General features: G+C 36.7%; 1 protein-coding gene and 1 long non-coding RNA gene across 10 annotated transcripts in view; one reads left to right on the top strand and one right to left on the bottom strand.

The window, feature by feature from the left end:
- NUBPL (nucleotide binding protein like) overlaps positions 1–1,504 on the bottom strand; it is a 274,966-nt gene extending 273,462 nt beyond the window's left edge. For 7 of the 9 annotated variants that reach the window (XR_004956219.1, XR_004956218.1, XR_004956217.1 and 4 more), the window contains exons 1-2: positions 1,358–1,465; positions 657–804 (exon numbers count right to left, since the gene is read on the bottom strand). Coding sequence is in view for 3 of the 9 variants with exons in the window: in XM_036238529.1 (XP_036094422.1) it covers positions 657–804; positions 1,358–1,465 (256 nt within the window). In the remaining 6 variants the exon portion in view is untranslated. The other 2 variants (XM_016123643.2, XM_016123641.2) reach the window with 2 other exon arrangements.
- LOC118614975 lies at positions 1,483–17,661 on the top strand. Its single transcript, XR_004956220.1, has 2 exons — positions 1,483–1,621; positions 17,352–17,661. It is a non-coding gene; the product is annotated as an uncharacterized LOC118614975 (long non-coding RNA).
- The last annotated feature ends 1,379 nt before the right edge of the window (positions 17,662–19,040 follow it).

Consider the following 19,040-nt stretch of genomic DNA (forward strand, 5'->3'; position numbering starts at 1 on the left):
AAATTTTAGAAACAAAATATCAAATAGATGGATTGCAAGCCCTTAGGAAAGAAAAGCAAAAAATGTGTGGAAATAGCATGAATTCATTAAGAATAATCACTAACCACTTTTTAATAATAATACATTAGCTTCAAATAGTACATTAAGGGTCTATTGTAATACAATACTTGATAAATCTTAATTTCTTCGAAACATCTGAAAAACTCTTCCACAAGAAAAAGAACATAAAGCACAGGAATAATTTAGTATTAAAGTTACTAGATCTTTTAAAAATAATAGTAACAGCAACCAAAATTGAGCACATACTACTATATAGGAGACACTGGCCTAATTTGCATAACCATCCCATGAAACAGGTTATCATCATTGCCATTTTACACTTAAGTAAACTGAAGATCTGATGGGCAACCTGATCACCTTTTTCTCAGTTAAGAAGTCACAGACCTGCCTGGCTATCTACCTGGTTTTGTCTAACTCCAAAATCTGAGCTCCTAATCACTATCAACCTCTAAGTAACTAGCTATTAGTAACTTCACAAATACAAATTTTTTAAAAAACAAAACTATAATTTTAATACTGTGTACTTGCCAGCGGGCATACATTCTTCATAAGACAGAATTAATATTCTATAAGATAGTATTAATATCCTATAATACCTGCTGTAGTAGACTTTCCAACTCCACCCTTTCCAGAAGCGACAACTATAACTTGTTTAACACCTTCTATTGGTTTCTGCTTTGGAAGTCCTCGTGACATGATTTGTGTTCTTCTTTGTTTTAGGGTCTCATTCTCAGCTCCAGATAACTTAAAAAAAAAAAAAGTTTTAAAATAAGCCGTTTCCATTATCATGCTGTAAAAGTAAAAACAATTCGGAGTTTGTGATTAACAGGGCTCTCTTGCAGCAGTCTATGTCTGCTCATCTCCACTAGTTAGGCCTTTAGTGCTATTTACCTGCTGCTGCTATTGCTCACAGTCATAGAGACACATTGTTCAAGCAGAAATTTATGTGTCAAAATACCCTGTTAAAAATCGAAAGTAAATAAGCTGCCTTTTTACCGAGTTAAATCTTCCACGTGTTTTCCTTCTCTTTAACTTATTTTCTAAATAAAGCAACACTAAGAACGTAACGTGCAAGTCACATATCCATGTTCTAACCAGATGGTTTCATGTCCCTCCATGCCTTGGTCTGATCCTACGGGGTCCTGCCTGGAAAGTGGGGACGTCCAGTCAACTGGGGTCTCACTGAACCGCCAAATGAGCGGGGGCCCACGAGGTACTTTAGCAAAAGGCAATGCCAGGGCACCTGCCGTTCCAGCACCTCTGTCCTGCCCTCCCGCTGCCCTGCAGCACCACGGACCTGGCGCCGACAAACCAACACTCTGCTTCCCCCAAGTGCAGCACAGGCCCCGCCACAACCCCGAAGCGACACCCCACCCAACAGCAGCAAACGCTGCCAAGACCCCATAGTGTGCAGAACGCTGCCTTCAGCCCAGCCCGGAAACTGTCGTGGTTGGCGCGGAGTAATGACGTCACCTGGCAACGCTCGGCTTCTTCTTAGCAACTAGCTTCTGAGTTTCTTCAGCCCGGGAACCCAACTTGTCGCAGTCTCGTTCGTAGCCAGGTACAAATATTTTACAGTGTTTAACCAAATATTTGTAAAGCGGTTTTGTTGGGGTTTATTTTTTGTTTTTTGGACTTACGAGTTTAATTACCTGCTATACCAGATGGAAATATGTGGTAAATGGATGGAAACAAACAAAGTTCATAAACTTAGGACAGAAGCAAGCATTTTTTGACCAGTTTAGGTTTGGACATTTACCAGGTTGGACTATTTTTTAACATTTGAAATAAAACTTTTTTTACCACAATAAACAAAAAAAGTATTACAACTGACTTCTAGAACTGCCCAAATTTTTTAAACCATGATTTTAATTTTTTTCACATTTCTTTAAATGTCAAATTTTCTTTGGCAAATTTATCCAAAATACTAAATTTTCATTTTAGAACTTAGTTTATATAAAAGAGTGCCCTAAATTGATATTCATCAAGATACCTTTCTGTAAGCCCTAATGATTTGTATCTTCCCTTTAAAATGTACAAGTATCTTTAAGTTGTCATTCTCAAAGATATTCTAGACAAAATATACACATACATACACACACACACACACACACACACCTATAAATTCTTCTTCATTTCTGTTATAGTGTAGCATTTTATCACTTAACCCATCATAGTCTATAAACTAAGCAAGGGTGAGTTTCTTTTTCTCAGATCTAGTTGACTGCAACTCAAACAGCAACCACTGACTACAGCTTCTCCACTTTATTAACAACTGTACCTGAGACAGGTCTTGCTTTGATCTGTCTATGAGTTTAATTCACTGTCTATGTGTTTAAAATTTTCTTGACATTCCAGTTTTCTTCTGCTGAAAATGCTGGTTTCTTTGAAAAGTTCTGATCATTTTCTTCATTCTCTACTTTATAACATTTTACCACATTATAACAAGAATTAAATGAAGATCTATGTTTTCTTCACCATTCTCTAAGTGTTGCAGTCATAGGTTGTTTCTTGAACTCCTCGTATGAGGAGATGGTTGATTAGCACAGCCCTGTGGAGTGCTAGCTAAAAATCACAGTTGAATCTGAAGGGTTTTCCATCTTGAAAATTAAATGTTGGTTAACCTCTTTCTGCCATCCTCAGAGAGCCAAAAACCTGCACAGTCATGGCTGTGAGTGCTAGCATTCCAGCTGTAAAGCATTTTTATGTACCTCATCTCATTTGCTCACAGAAGTCCTGGAGTAGACAGGTAGGTGGTAGGTGGGTAGATTCACTAGTACTCTGTTTTTATTAGCCAGAAAACTGAGGCTTAGAAAGTTTAAAGACTTGAACCATCTGAGAAGAAGTTGGAAATGGTGGAATTTGAAAATAACCAGCTTTTCTCACTAAGCAGAATATAGTCACTTAAACACTACCACTGTTTAATATTTTACCTTTTTTTCCCCCTGCATGATCAGCAATAATAATCTGCTTCATGTTGATCTTTACTGCTGTGTTGCTGACAATTACCTGAAAGAGAAGTTAGATGCTTTGCTAGGCTCAAAAAAGTTTAGCTAAATCAGAAAGGAGGTCTGATGAAGCAAATTTCACTCAACAAAGAACTTAAGTGAGTCAAAGCGTGACAGAGGAAGTGGAATTTATCTTGGTGGAAGGAGGGATGTCTACATCCAAAAGGAATGAGAAAATGTAGGAAATAGTTTTAGGAGAGGAAGCTGGAAAGCTGCTATGACCCAGAAAAGGACAATTAAGGCTTTCACAGGTTGATTTTAATTTCTTTTATTTATCTCTTGTCAGTAGAGAGTTTGTTGTATAATCATTCACTTTGTTTTCTAATACGATCTTTAATTTCTTCATCTCTAATTCAGGCATAACATATCAACCTCAAAGAATTATTGTGAGGATTAGATGAGATCTTACCAATAAAATATACTCAATCTAGTAAACTCTGAAAAAACTTCAGTTCATTGTGTTTTCTCCCCCAATCTCACAACTTATTGCTTTCTTTATCTTTTACTAGGTATAACACATTTTACTTATTGTTTTTTAGAATTTTCTTATTTTGTTATTTTGTAATGTGTTTCTTTAGTTGATTTTGTCAATTTTTAAATATTTATCAGCTCAATTTGTGTAAATTGTAAACCAAACTAACAGGGATAAAGGGAATAGCTGTCAGAATAATCCACTCACAAAATAAGAAATGCTAACTACCTGTTTCTCACCAGGTAGCTTTGCAAGTTCTTTCAGACGTCTATTGAAAATTTATTCATTTTTTTTAAAAAATGTTCATTGAGCAACTACTACAAGCCAAGTACTACACTAATCTTAGGGTTTTCAACACCGAACTAGACATAATCCCTCCACTCAAGGACTATACAGCAAGAGAGACAAAACAAGTTAACAATTACAATATAGAGCAATAAGTATAGAAAAAAAGCACTGAGTGATACAGAAGGGCACTCAATTCAATCAGGGAAGGATTCTGAATACGGTAACATCTAAGCTGAATCCTAAGTGTGGGTAATCCTAAGTGTGAGTAATACGTAGGTGTCACCTGAGAGAACTGCTACCAGGTTGTTGTACAGAGAGGTAAGAAACAAACTTTTAATCACAGCAAATAATGTGTAGCTTGAGTATAGAGTGTGAAGTGCATGATTAAAAGAGATAAGGATGGATATTGGTAAGGATGTAGGTTGTCCAGGTCATGAAAGGCTTTATACATCATTAAAGGAATTTGGACTTTTTCCTGAAGGAAACATGGAAGGATTTTTTTTTTATATTTTATTTTTTTATTTTTCTACCTCCCCCCCCCCATCCATTCCCCTCTGGTAGCCACTAGTCCATTGTCCATGCCCATGGGTCTCCTTTTGTTTGCCCTGTTCATTTGTTGAATCATTTTGAATCCTATATGCTTCTTTACTTTTTATAGAAACCAAGAAATTTGGTTTAAGAAAACTATTTAAGATCCTATAGAGAAGGAGCCTGAATATGAAGTAGGTCAAATTCCATCTATCTCATCATATTCTTGGAGCATTGCCGACATGCATTTCCAGCTTGGTAGAGGTAGACTGTGTGTGGATGGATTCCGAGATTGTACAGCTCCTAAGTAGGTACGTTCAAACATAGTGAGAATTACTTGTTCAGGGTCAGAAATCAGGAGTCTTGATTTTCATATAAAATGCTCTCAGTTCCTTCAGATCTTCAGGTTTTTCTTCACGAAAAGCTCTGTATCCCAGGTGCCTGGGGTTAGGTATTCTGCTGGTTAAACTCGGGAGAGCCACAACCTCAGCTGCAAGAATTGCAAGACTCCAGATGGTAACAACCCAAAGCATCACACAGAAGTGAGTGTAGCAACAGGAAATATTTTTCTCAGTGGAGTTGCTGTGTAGTCAGACTCCAGCCAGAGGGCAGGGGTGGAGGTGAGGGTGGAGGGGTGGCAGCTGTCTGGTTGCCACATTATTCACCTATTGTCAGTCCTGACCCTGGCAAGGTGATTGATATTGGCCCTTAGGTGGACTAATGGCCTGGTTAAAATGTGTGGCATGACCATTCCATTAGAATGGCATCTTCTTGACAGCAGGTGTTTTTTTTAAGTTTACTGAGATAACATTGATTAATATAATTATAAAATTTTCAGGTGTACATTATCATTTGACATCTGTATATTCTATTGTGTGTTCACCAGTTTCCTTCAGCTACCATATATTTGATCCCCTTTACCCACTTCACCCTCACCCTACCCCGCTATATTTGACCGTCTTTACTCTGTTCAACTCTTCCTTCCTCCCCCACCCCCTACCCTCTGGTAACCACTAGTCTATTGTCCATGTCCCTGAGTCTGTGTTTGTCCTGTTCATTTGTTGCTTTTAGGTTTATAGCCAATATATAAGTGATATCATGTGATTTTCAACTTTTTCTGTCTGGTTTATTTCGCTTAGCATGATTATTTCGAGATCCATTCAGGTTGTCGCAAATGGCAGTATTTCATCCTTTCTTATGGCTGAGTAATATTCCATTGTACATATGTACCACAGCTTCTTTAGTCAATCATCTATCATAGGGCACTTCGGTTGCTTCCATATCCTGGGCATTGTGAATGATGCTGCTATGAACATCGGTTGCAAATATATTTATGGATATGAGTTTTCAAGTCTTTGGGATAAATACCCAGTAGAGGGATTGCTGGATCATATGGTAGATCAATTCTTAGTTTTTCGAGGAATCTCCATACTGTTTTCCATAGTGGCTGTACCAATTTGCAGTCCCACTAGCAGTGTATGAGGGTTTCTATTTCACCACCTCCTCTCCAATATTTGTTATTACTTGTCCTGTTGATTATAACCATTCTAACAGGTGTGAGATGGTGTCTCATTGTGGTTTTGATTTGCATTTCCCTAATAGCCAGTGATGTTGAGCATCTTTTCATATATTTGTTGGCCATTTGTATGTCCTCTGGAGAGAACTGTCTGTTCAGGTCCTCTGCCTATTTTTTGACTGGATCATTTGTTTTTGTTGTTATTGTTGTAGACTCGTATGAGTTCTTTGTATATTTTGGATATCAGGCCTTTATTGGAGGTGTTGCTTGAAAATATATTTTCCCATTCGGATGGTTGTCTCTTTTCATTGTTGACGATTTCTTTTGCTGAGCAGAAGCTTTTTAGTTTGTTGTAGTCCCATTCGTTTATTTTAGCTTTTACTTCCCTTGCCTTTGAGGTCAAATTTGTAAAATCCTCTTTAAGTCCAAGGTCCTTGAGTCTTGTTTCTTTGTTTTCTTCTATGCATTTTATTGTTTCAATCTTATATTCAGGTTCTTAGTCCATTTTGAGTTAATTTCGGTGTATAGTAATAGACAACAATCTAGTTTCATTCTTTTGCAGGCGGCTTTCCAGTTTTCCCAGCACCATTTATTGAAGTGGCTTTCCTTTCTCAACTGTACGTTTTTGGCTTTTTTTGTTGAAAATTATTTGCCCATATAAATATGGGTTTACTTCTGGATCTCGATTCTGTTCCACTGGTCCATATGTCTGTTTTGCTGCCAATACCATGCCGTTTTGATTACTGTCACTTTGTAGTATGATTTGAAGTTGGGCGGGATGATGCCTCCAGCCTTGTTCTTTTTTCTCAGATAGCTTTGGCAATTCGGGATCTTTTGTGCTTCCATACAAATCTGATGATTTTTGTTCTGTTTCTTTAAAAATGCTGCTAGGATTTTGATGGGGATTGCATTAAATCTGTATAATGCTTTAAGTAATAAGGTCATTTTAACTATGTTGATTCTTCCAATCCAAGAATATGGAATATCTTTTTATTTCTTTGTACCTGTTCAATTTCTTTTAATAGGGTCTTATAGGTTTCATTATATAGGTCCTTCACATGTTTTGTTAGATTTATTCCTATGTATTTTATTCTTTGTTGTAATTGAAAAAGGAATTATTTTTTCCATTCTTTTTCTGACACTTCGTTATTAGAGTATAGGAATGCCATGGATTTTTGAACATTGATTTTTGTATCCAGAAACTTTGTATTTGCTAATTGTTTCTGGTAGTATTGTTGTGGAGTCTTTAGGGTTTTCTATATAGAGAATCATGTCATCTTCAAATAGTGACAGTTTTACTTCTTCATTTCCTATTTGGATGCCTTTTATATCTTTCTCTTTCCTGATTGCATTCACTAGGACCTCCAGTATTATATTGAATAACAGTGGCAATAGTGGACAGCCTCGCTTTGTTCCTTATCATAGAGGGAAGGTTTTTAGTTTTTCGCCATTAAGTAAAATAGAATGTTGGCTAAGCATTTGTCATATATGGTCTTTATTATGTTAAGGTACTTCCCTTCTAGATCGATTTTGTTAAGTGTTTGGATCATAAATGGATGTTGTATCTTGTCGAAGGCTTTTTCTGCATCTATTGACATGATCGTATGATTCTTATTTTCTAATTTGTTTATGTGGTATATCACATTAAGCAATTTGCATATGTTGAACCACCCCTCTGCCCCTGGAATGAAGCCCACTTGATCACGGTGTATAATCTTTTTAATACATTGCTGAATTTGGTTCGCTAGTATCTTATTTAGGATTTTTGCATCTGTGTTCATGAGAGAGATTGGTCTGTAGTTTTATTTTTCTGTCTTACCTTTACCAGGTTTTTTGGTATCAGGGTGATATTGGCCTCATAAAATGACTTGAGAAGTATTGCCTCCTCTTTGATGTTTTGGAAGAGTTTGAGGTATTAAATCTTCTTTGAATGTTTAGTAGAATTCACTGGGGAAGACATCTAGTCCTGGACTTTTTCAGTAGGTTTTTGATGATTGTTTCAATTTCCATACTGCTAATCGGTCAATTTAGATTTTCCATTTCTTCTTGATTCAGTCTAGGAAGGTTGCATTTTTCTAAGTACTGGTCCATTTTTTCTAGATTATTAAATTTGGTGTTATATATTTTTTCATAACATTCTTATATGATCCTTGTATGATCCATACTGCAGTGTCTGTCATAATTTCCCCTCTTTCATCCCTGATTTTGTTTATTTGTGTCCTTTCTTTTTTCTTTAGTGAGTCTAGCCAGGAGTTTGTCCATTTTATCAACCTTTTCAAAGAACCAGCTCTTTGTTGCATTTATTTTTTTGTTTTTTTTTCTTTTTTGTTTGTTTGTTTGTTTTCAATTTCATTATTTCTGCTCTGATTTTAAATATTTCTTTCCTTCTGCTGACTTTTTCATTTGTTCTTCCTTTTCTAGTTTTTTAAGATGAAGGGTTAGGTTGTTTATTTTGGCTTCTTGTTTTTGGAAGTAGGCCTGTAATGATACGAACTTTCCTCTTATGACCGCTTTTGCTGTGTCCCAAAAGTTTTCATATGTTGTACTGTCATTATCATTCATTTCTGTGTATCTCTTGATTTCTCTTTTTATTTGTTCTCTGACCCAGTTATTCTTCAGTAGTATGTTATTTAACCTCCATGTATTTGTGGTTCTTTCCACTTTCTTTTTGATCTCTAGTTTCAAAGCATTACGATCAGAGAATATGGTTGGTATGATTTCAACCCTCTAATATTTGTTGAGGCTATCTCTGTATCCCAGTACGTGATCAATCCTTGAGAATGTTCCAGGTGCACTAGAGAAGAATGTATCAGTAGTTGTTTTGGGATGAAAGGCTCTGTAAATGTCAATTAATATCCAGTTGATTAATGTGTCCTTTAAGGACATTATTTCCTTATTGATTTTCTGTTTGGATGATCTGTCCATTTCTGACAGTGGGTATTTTGGACTGTTTATCCCTTAGTTCTGTTAGTGATTGCTTTATATGTTTCAGGGCTCCCTGATTGGGAACATAAATATTAATAAGTGTTATATCTTCTTGGTGCATGATTCCCTTTATCATTATGAAGCTTCCCTCAGTATCTTCCTTTACCTTTTTTATTCTGAAGTCTGTTTTATCCGATATTAATACTGCTACTCCCTCTTTTCTCTGAATGTCATTTGCTTGAAATATCATTTTCCACCTTTTCACTTTGAATCTATATTTGTCTTTGGAACTGAAATGTGTCTCCTGGAGGCAGCATATGGTTGGGTTTTGTTTTTTGATCTATTCGGCAACTCTGTGCCTTTTTATTGGTGAGTTCAATCCATTTACATTTAGAGTGATTATTGAAATATGAGATCTTCTTATAGCCATTTTTATCTTTTTCTTTCTGGTAGTTCAATGTTTCTATTGCTTCCTTGTCCTTGTGTTTCTATTTTCTTTATTTTGGTTGGCTTTTGTGTATTTTCCCTCTGGTCTTTCTTGTTTTATGTTATATACTTCAGTTCTAAATCTTTGATATTTATAATGTTACCGTTATGAATATATAAAGGATAGTTATATATATACAGTCATCCCTTTTCTTCTGCACGTGCCTTATTCCCTTTCCCCTTTGTGAATTTGAATCTTCGAATCCTCCCCTTTACAGTCATTGTTGTCTCAGTTTGACCCTATGTATGCTGAACATTCATTACTATCTTGCTATAGTAAATCTCTTCTTATTTTAAGCTTACAATGCACTGTTTCTAGTAAGGGTTGCACTCCTCTGCTTTCATCAGCCTGCTAGTCACCTTACTTTTAATTATGTATTTTTTTTCCGTCATTTTGTTTTAGGTGAGCTGATCCCTTTCAGTATTTCCTGTAGTACAGGCCTCGTAATGGAGAATTCCCTCAATTTTTGTATGTCATATCTGAAAGAGAGCTTAGCTGGATACGTTATTCTTGGCTGGTAGTTCCTTTCATTTAATAGTTTGAATATTTGATTCCACTCCTTTCTGGCTTGTAAGGGCTGTGCTGAGATTCCCACGATAATCTCATGGGTTTCCCTTTATAGGTTACCATTTTCTTTTCCCTGGCTGCCCTGAGAATCCTGTCTTTGTCATTGATTTTTAATAATTTTAACACAATGTGTCTTGGCAAAGACCTTTTTGGGTTGAGGTAATTGACTGTCCTGTTGACTTCTTGAATTCCAAGCTCCAGCTCATTCCTTAGATTTGGCAAATTCTCATCAACTATTTGTCTGAAAATGCTTTCTAGTCCTGTTACTTTTCCTCGCCTTCAATAATACCCTTATTCTTATGTTTCTTCTCCTGACGGTATCAGCTAGTTTTTACATTTCTCTTTCATTATTTTTCATTCTTTGGTTTCTCTCTTTTTTCTTCTGATTTATTTCTAGATTTCAGTCTTCTATATCACTGATCCTTTCCTCCATTTGGTCAACTCTATTTCCCAAGCTTGTTATTTAATTTTTCAACTCTTGCAGTGTGTTCTTTATCTCCAGAAGGTCTATTCAGTTCTTTTTGAGGGTTTCAATCTCCTTGTTAAAGAACTCATTCTGCTCATCTAGTTGTTTTTTCAATTCCTGAAATTGTCGATATAATTCATTTCGGATCTGAGTTTTTTCAAAAGTACCATCCTGAATTCTCTGTCATTTAAGTTGCATATTTCTATGTCTGTCAGCTTATTTTTTGGAGATTTTTCTCTTTCTTTCTGAGATGCTTTGTCACCTTAGTTGTTCATGGCGTTTCATGGACTGTTTCTCCACCTGAGCATTAATGGAAGTGTGTTCTGCTTTTTTTTCCCCCCAGAAAGATTTATTATTTAATGGTCCCTAGCCTGTTGCAAAAGAGGTGTTTTTCTTTTGGTTTCCAGTAACGGTCTAAGCCTCTTGGATCTCTGCTCTATGTAAAGTCTTAATGATGTCTTTCTTTTTTCTTATAAATGTTTAATCACGCTCGCTACCCTCAGTCTCAGTTCTTGTCAGTGTTAGAGTTCAATTCCCCTAGGGCTTTGCCGTGATGGGTCTCAGAAGGTATGGGGGGAGGGACCCTCTGGGTTGGAGAATGGGGGCTGTGGCTTAGGCTCGGTTTTGCAGCTGTGGCTGGTAAAAATCAACTCTTTGTTTTCTTCCATCCCTGTTTTCTGCCATCCCCCACATCTCTGCCCTGATGACTGAGCACTGCTGCCTGGCCACATGGGGCTCACAGCACTCCCAGGCAGGGCTGTTCAGGGAACTCACTGCACCTCCTCCCCTCCCTCTCCTCCTACAGGGAGCTCTAGCTGTGAGAGGCAGCTTCTTTGTTTCTCCCAGTCCACCACTCAGCACCTGGGGTTCTGACCTGTGATAGCTCTTATGCACAGATCCCACACTCAGACATGCTGGTGTGCAGTTTGGGTGTTTTTTGTTGAGTTTTAGATGTTCAACTTATTGTTGTTTCAAGGGGAGAGATCTTGGGATGTCTCTCACTCTGCCATGTTTAATCCAATCCCCATGGAAGGATTTTAAGCAGGAAAGTAATATGATCAGATTTGTGTTTTAGAAATACCACTACGATTACCCAGTTTTTAAAAAACAGATACAAGAAACAAGATCAGAACCAGAGACAGGAGGTTATCGCAGTAATCTAAGAGACCTGTTGAAAGTTTGACTCAACATCTCTAAATTTCACTTTGCTTATCTATGAAGTAGATAATACCAACTTGTAGCATTGCTATGAGGTTGAATTTAAAATAATGCACGCAAAATGCTTATCACATAGTACGTATATTCATTAACTATTGGCTGTTATGATTATTCATGGTTGTGGAGAGCTTCATAACATGGGCAGCTAGGTGAATGGTATTGACATTCTCTGAAGAGATAACATAAAGAGAGCAATAAGTGAAACCAATGTTTGTGTAATGAATAAATCATTAATTTGCTTTACCTTTCAGCAGATTCAGGAGAGTAGTAGACATGTCCATTGTTTCTTCTCTGACAACCACTGCTCCCACCCACACACACACAGACCCATGACTCCTTCTCACAAGAGTGTTCTTCCTTAGCTCCTAAGAATTGATGTCATCATGTCGTAAACTATATAAATGTCTGACCACTGTGCTATACACCTGAAGCTAATATAAAATACTACTAGTTGTCAATTATATTGAAAAGTTAAAAAACAGATAAAATAGTAATTGATGAGTCATTTAACCCCACCTCCATGGTCACTAATTGGATTAAAGATTGACACAATCGAAATTGGACCAAATAGATTCTTCCTCCGCAAAATTTAAAAACTACGAGACATTACTCAATCTGAGTTTGCATTTGAACTTTTAAGGCTGAAGAGACTGTTTTCTGCTTTGTGGACACAGAAGCAGAAAAACTCAATGCCAAGAGAAAAGAATAAAGGAGACCATATGAGATCATATGCCCAGAGAGGAAAGGGAGAACAACTACCCTAGTTCATAACACCTCTCCAGTTCCTGGCTCTACTCCATAGTGAAGTTCAGCTATACTTCCTCTCCTTAGGTCCAAAAAATATACTTACATCCACCCAACAAATTCTCTTTCTGCGTTGGCCTAATTTGGGTGGATTTCTGTGTACTTATAACTGTAGTGAGATATATTTTATAATATTTATCAAGGATTTCCCCCCAATAATTCCTTGTACTTCATATAGCCCTTCTTCATCTGGACAAAATATGTGGTATCATTTTAAGACACAACAGAATGTTAAAAAAAAGAGATTGTTTTCTTGCTTTTGAATTTTGAAAGTTGGGACCTTTTAAGAGAAAGACAACAGCTCTGGCAAAGACAATAGACTTGGAAGAACTATAAATACATGATTTCTTACCTATATAAGTTATGATTACATTAGGCTGCAAATAGCAGAAAACTCTACCATTGTCTTAAACAAGTAGGTCGATATTAGTCTCATATGAAAAGTTCATAGGTAGACTCTACAGGTCTGATTAAGTGAATCCACTTTGTTGTTATATGCCAAATTCATTTTTTTTGTTCCATCATCTTGGTGTCATCTTTGTCCCCTCTCAGTCACAAGACGGTGGCTGTACCTTCAGGCATCAAGAGCATGTTCCACACAGAAAGAGGAATGACAAAGATGAAAACATTCCTTAGTGAGTCTTGCCTTTTTTATTAGGGAAGAGAAACCACACACATACCAGATTGACTAGAACCAGGTCACATGCCTATACTTACAAGCAAGAGAAGCTAAGAAATAAAGCATTTAGATATTTCTAACCTTTAGAGGAGAGTAAAGCAGTGAAGTGATTGGAAATGGATATTCAGTAAGCTAACTCAGTATCTGTCTAGAGAGACTATATAAAATTTTCTGGGGTTTTTGAGAATGGAGATAGAAGAAAAATGATAACTTCGATATACATGTACTCTTATGCCAGATATTGGTAGTTGGCTAACCCAAGAACATTCTCAACCCCCTGTTTCCTTGCCACCTTCAACTATAGAGGCTAGAAATTCATATACTCACTTTTCTAGTCTTACTTGCTAATTCTGGACATAATTCTGGGCATGTATGACTTAGTTCTGCACAATGTGGTATAGGGAAATTTTTCTGGTGGGCTTCCGAGAAAGCATTTGCTTTTCTGATAGAGAGGAACTCCATTTTCCCATCTTGACCATGGATGTGACACTTGGAGATGTAGCAGTCATCTCGTGAACATGACAAGCACAATGGTAACAAACACAATGACAAAAGCCAACAGCTAAGGGTAATGAAGTAGAAGTATGATAGGAAGATAAATACTTGATTATAAAGTTAAGCTCCTATGCCAGTCCTGGCTTGCGTCTCCAGATATCTTGGTTAGGATTTCTTTATTTTGAAGTTAAAATAATCTATGCCTGTTACAGTGCCTAAGAAGGAACCTGATGCACTATGACTGTCTCTTCCCCATTCACTCAGAATTGAGCCCCAGGGTGGAGGGTGAACAACAGAACCCAATTCAGTTTGAGGGATGTGAGAACAATAGAATCAGTGCCTCAGTTCCCAGATAGAACTCAATGTAGAGAGAACATCACAGAATAAAAATGGCTGAGTGTTGTGTTTATGCAGAGACAGTCTGAGACAGCCTCAGGATTCGTTCCCTGCAAGGAGCCAAATGAGCTGATCTATCTGTAAGAGAACCTTATGTCAAGAATAGGGGAATATTCGGCAACAATCTGCATGTTTAAGTACATGACATCCTAATGGTTGCTGGTATGGATGGATAAAGACTTTGAGGATTAAAGTCATGTGGACATCTGGATACTACATAGCTGTAATCCTGGCGGAATCTGTATTTAACAAGATTAAGTTTCTACCACCTGAAAAATTTATAAATAAATACTGATCAAAACAAAGAGGATTATTTTGAATATCTTCTAACTATGCATATAGTAATATCTTGTATTTTCTAGAAAGGAAGTATGTGATTACTCGCCTCTTCAAAAACAAAAACAAAAACAAAACGATGTTCCTTAAGTGGCCAAGCAATTGCTGAAAGTTCAGATTCCCACACACAGTAGGCGCCTGCCTCGTTTCCTGTCCTTAAGTCTCAGTGTCAGCTGAGAACATGCTTGGCTCCTTTGCTCAACTCATTAAGGAAAATAGAATGTTATGGGCAATTTCCTGTAACTGTAGAATATACTAAATAAAGCTCAGAAACTTGTGCCAGTGCCTTCGGTTTAAGGTTATTGTCCCCAGTTAACTACTCATCCTGTCCAAAGGGCTCACTAAAATGAAAACTTCACCCCATCTATGGACTTGTCTAAATGACAACCCTCTTAATTGACCCTACTTTGCCCCACAGTGTGATTTGTTTCAAAGCCTGTCTGCTCATGTCAAAGCATGAAACTATCTCTTAACTACATCTAATACAAATTTTCACATTAAAGTATAGAGTAATTCTGCCTAGTGAATAAGCTTCCCAATGAGCCAGTCTCTGTAGGAAACCTAGTCTAGGAAGTTCGTGGATTTTCCCATATCAAAGACTTTGCTGGACTTTCTGTACCTAAGCTCCCATAAACTAGTCCTGTCAAAGCTTCATTTCTTATTCTTAAAAATTAAAGCAAATATATATTCTTAGACAAAATAGGCTTCTGAGAACATACCTCCAAATAACTAAAAACTCACCTCTAGAATGAGACAGGATGGGTTTCTAAATGCCAATACCCAAAGCTGGATAAATCATGGGTGATTTGACATTTGAATTTCTGATTTATAAAATTGAACTGAATCCTTGGACAAAGGTCACAGTGCTCACACTGTAGCTGAATATAGTTTCTATGTAATGTTTAAGGCTTCAAAGAAGATCCTGTTCTGAAACAGAAGACACACAATCAGCATTTAGAAAAAGTATTTGTCACCCAAAGCAAATACTTTCTATATACCAGGACTTAATAATCTCATGATTTTGCCTTTTTATTTAATTTTCTTCAAGTACCCTTTCAGCCAAGTTCTTCCTACTCTTCAATTTTATGCTAGAGGTTAGAAGACATAAGTTTCTACCAGACTTTGCTAAAACCTACTTAATTCTGTATTCAGAAGAGAACTTTCCTGTGCGCTTTGGAGAACATACCAAGGGCAATGACAACGTGGAGCCCTATCAAGGTATTAAACCCTCACTTCAGCTACTGTCAAGTTCTATTTTCTTCAGAGAAAAGAAGATAATCTAGATTTTGTCTGTTCTATGCTGCTACCAAAATGTGAGGATATCCTCTATAATCATGTGGCTTATATAATATCTTTGCCTATTAAGTGTTCTGGTACCAAATCTGGTACCAAATAAAAAGTTAAACTTTTTTATTTAGGATGTATTGACCATACATATAGATAGTATACATGATGTGGCATAAATATTTCATGCACAAAGTTTGTTCAATTCATTTATAAAAGTGAAGAACTACCAAATCACTAAAATCTCTCAAAATCATCTATATTCTGATTTAGAGCAATAGAGCAGAAATACCAACATGAAGGATTATAAAATCAATTTGCTGTAGGATAAACTGGCAGACTTAAAAGTATGAAGTTTATCTTTGACTTCAGCCTTGCGCACAGCTCTTAAGCTGCTTGCAGTGCTCTATTTTATACCAGCCAACCTCACAGGCAGTATTAGGGTCCATTTTCCATGTTATCCTCTTCTGCAGCTTAAAAATAAAAATAAAATAGGATTTTCATGACCACCCATGATTCAGGCTAATGAACTTACCCTCAATTTTTTAGGAGGCCATTCATTAATTATTATTCAACAATCCAAACACTATTGAAATGATAATTACTGATCTCTCCCATTTTAAGCTTTTCCAGTTTTTTCTAGTCTTCAAAATAGATAAAAAATGTTTTTGCATAGAAAATGTTCATTTAGGGCTTAATTGTCCTAAGTAATTTAAAAGCTGGTGTTTTGACTTGGTTAGGAATACAAAGAGCTGCTTTAATTACCTGATGGAGTTTTGTCAGTTACTCAAAGTCAATGACCTATTACAATTAGTGCCATATTGAACCTCTTTTATGATTTTTTTTTTAATTCCGTTCCCCTCCCCGCCCCCCACACACACACACTTCCACCCCTGACCTATGGATGTTGCCCTCTCCCCTTAAGAACTGGATCTCTGAAGGCAGGGCACCTCCTCCCATGCGCTCCCAGCATGCACCCGGAGCCTGGCATGCACGTGGGGCCTGGCATGCACCCAGGGCCTGGCACACATGGGATATGGATCGTGGCTTCACTGGGGCTCAAACCTAGAGCCTTCTGTGTGTAAAGCAGATGTGCTAACCATTGCTCTATGGAACTACCCCCCTCTTTTATGAATTTCTAATCATGTGCAATAAATACTGTTTAATTTAACCAAAGCTATTTTTGTGTGGGAACATGCTGGCAATGTACATTGAGAATGACATTTTTAATAAGTCTCAGTTACCACTAAACCAAATCAACACCATTTTCTGATAAAATGTATATATTTGTGTATATATATATATATATACACACACGTATATGTATGCATATATGTAGATATATATATACACGTATATGTTTGTATGCATGTGTATATACTTGTGTGTGTGTGTGTGTCAGTATTTCGTAGCTGACAATGCTGGAGAAAGAACAGAACAGTGGAAGAAGAAAATAATGTGCTTAGTAATTTATACTTATTAGTTTGTGATACTACATAGCTAACTGGAAATTCTATTAAGCTATTCCCACCGGTTTCTTCTGGATTATACAGCTAATTGAATACAATTTCTTAGTGAGCATCTAAATGTGCATCTCTTTCTTCGTAGCTTATGTCATGTCAAATTAATCAGTTCTTTTCCAACAGACTCCAAGATGGCCCAAAATAACCTTCGTGTCTTGGTATTCACACCCTATGTAATCCCTTCCCTTTGAGTGTGAACAGGACCTGTAATGTGCCTCTAACCAATTGAATACAACAAAGGTGATAGTATGTCAATTCTGTGATTACATTACATAAAATTGTAACTTTTGGTTTTCTAGGAAACTTCTTGAATGGCTTCAATGAAGGAAACTGTCATATTGTAAACTGCCTATGTAAAAGGCCATGTAGCAAACAAAGAACTGAGGCCCTCAGTCCAACAGCCTGCAAGGAACTGAATTCTGCTAACAACCACATGAGTCTGGAAGGGGATCTTTCCCAGTGGAGCTTTCAAATGATACTCCAACCATGGCTGACCCCTTGATTGTAGCCTTGTGAGAGATCATGAAGCCAAAGACTCAATTAAGTTGTGCGCAGATTCCTAACCCACAGATACAGTGAGATAATAAACATGTTGTTTTAAGCACCCAAGTTTGTGGTAATTGATTGTCTATATTATAGATAACAAATACTCAGTAACCAGTTTTAATGAGGATATAGTCAAGGTATAGTTTCTTGTAGGCAATTCTTTTTTTTTCGACTGAAATAATTGACATATAATAGCAATCATTTTGCCATGTGAAAAAATATGCATATTTTGTAAGAAGTTAAATCCTTTGTGTAATCTGAACCTTTGTCAAGCATTATTTATGTTATTTGAATACTAACAATTCATTAATTTTTGTAACATTTATTATCAAAGCCCATAAAATATTATATAATATTAGATACCAGAGAATAGTGACATGGAGGCAGTGAATTGAACATTCTGTTTTACAAACCAAAGTCTGTTTTTCTTAATAGCAATTGAACTCACTCTTTAGTGGAAGAAAATTAAAGTTATAGTATTCTGCTCTTCTCTCAATGATCAGTCTTCTCTTCAGTTGTATAAGAAACTACATTTGCAGTTCCATTCTCTGCATTAGCAGTTTGTCATCATTCTTGAATAATATAATTAATCAAGATTGAAGTATGAAGAAAGTAATTTTTTGTACTTAATGCATAAATGAGTAATACAAACAAGAACTTTCCAATGACATTCTAAATCAGTGGTCCCAACCTTTTTGGCACCAGAGATCCGTGCTGCTATGAGAATCTAATGGCTAATGATCTGAGGTGGGGCTGAGGCAGTGATGCTAGCTCTGGGGAGTGGCTTCAAATACAAATGAAGCTTCTCTGGCTCAACCACCGCTCACCTACTGCTGTGCGGCCCAGTCCTAACAGGCCAGGATGGGTACCAGTCTGCAGCCTGGGGATTGGGGACCTCTGTTCTAAATAACGGCTAACTGTGTAATTGTAAATCAGCCAAATTGATGAAATATTATTCAGTACATATGAAAAATTCAATTAATTATACTACACATATACCATATGGTTACTTACACCCCAGGAAAAATATAATAATGCCTATTAGAATCTGGAGACAATCCAAGTCAATGTTTCAGACAACTCTGTAGACTTTATCCCTAAAAAAACTTCATTGAATCTGTATTGAACCATAATCTATACAATTCTTATTATATACTGAATCTAATATCTGAAAGATTTTCAAAGCATTTTGATACACATTGTCCTGTTGAAGTTTTACAACTGCCATGAGGTAGGCAGGCAAGTTATTATTAATCCCATTTCTAGATCAGGAAATGAGGAGCCAGAGATGTTAGTTTATTTGTTTTAGGGCAGAATATTGAAAGCAAAATGGAAATACAGGTCTCTCATTGCCTTTATAAGTTTATTGTTGAGAAATCAATATTCTATTTGGACCAGCTATCACGGTAAAGCACCACTTTTGAGTGAAGAAATCTAGATTT

Source organism: Rousettus aegyptiacus, unplaced genomic scaffold, assembly GCF_014176215.1.
Source record: "Rousettus aegyptiacus isolate mRouAeg1 unplaced genomic scaffold, mRouAeg1.p scaffold_m13_p_3, whole genome shotgun sequence".
Taxonomy (NCBI): domain Eukaryota; kingdom Metazoa; phylum Chordata; class Mammalia; order Chiroptera; family Pteropodidae; genus Rousettus; species Rousettus aegyptiacus.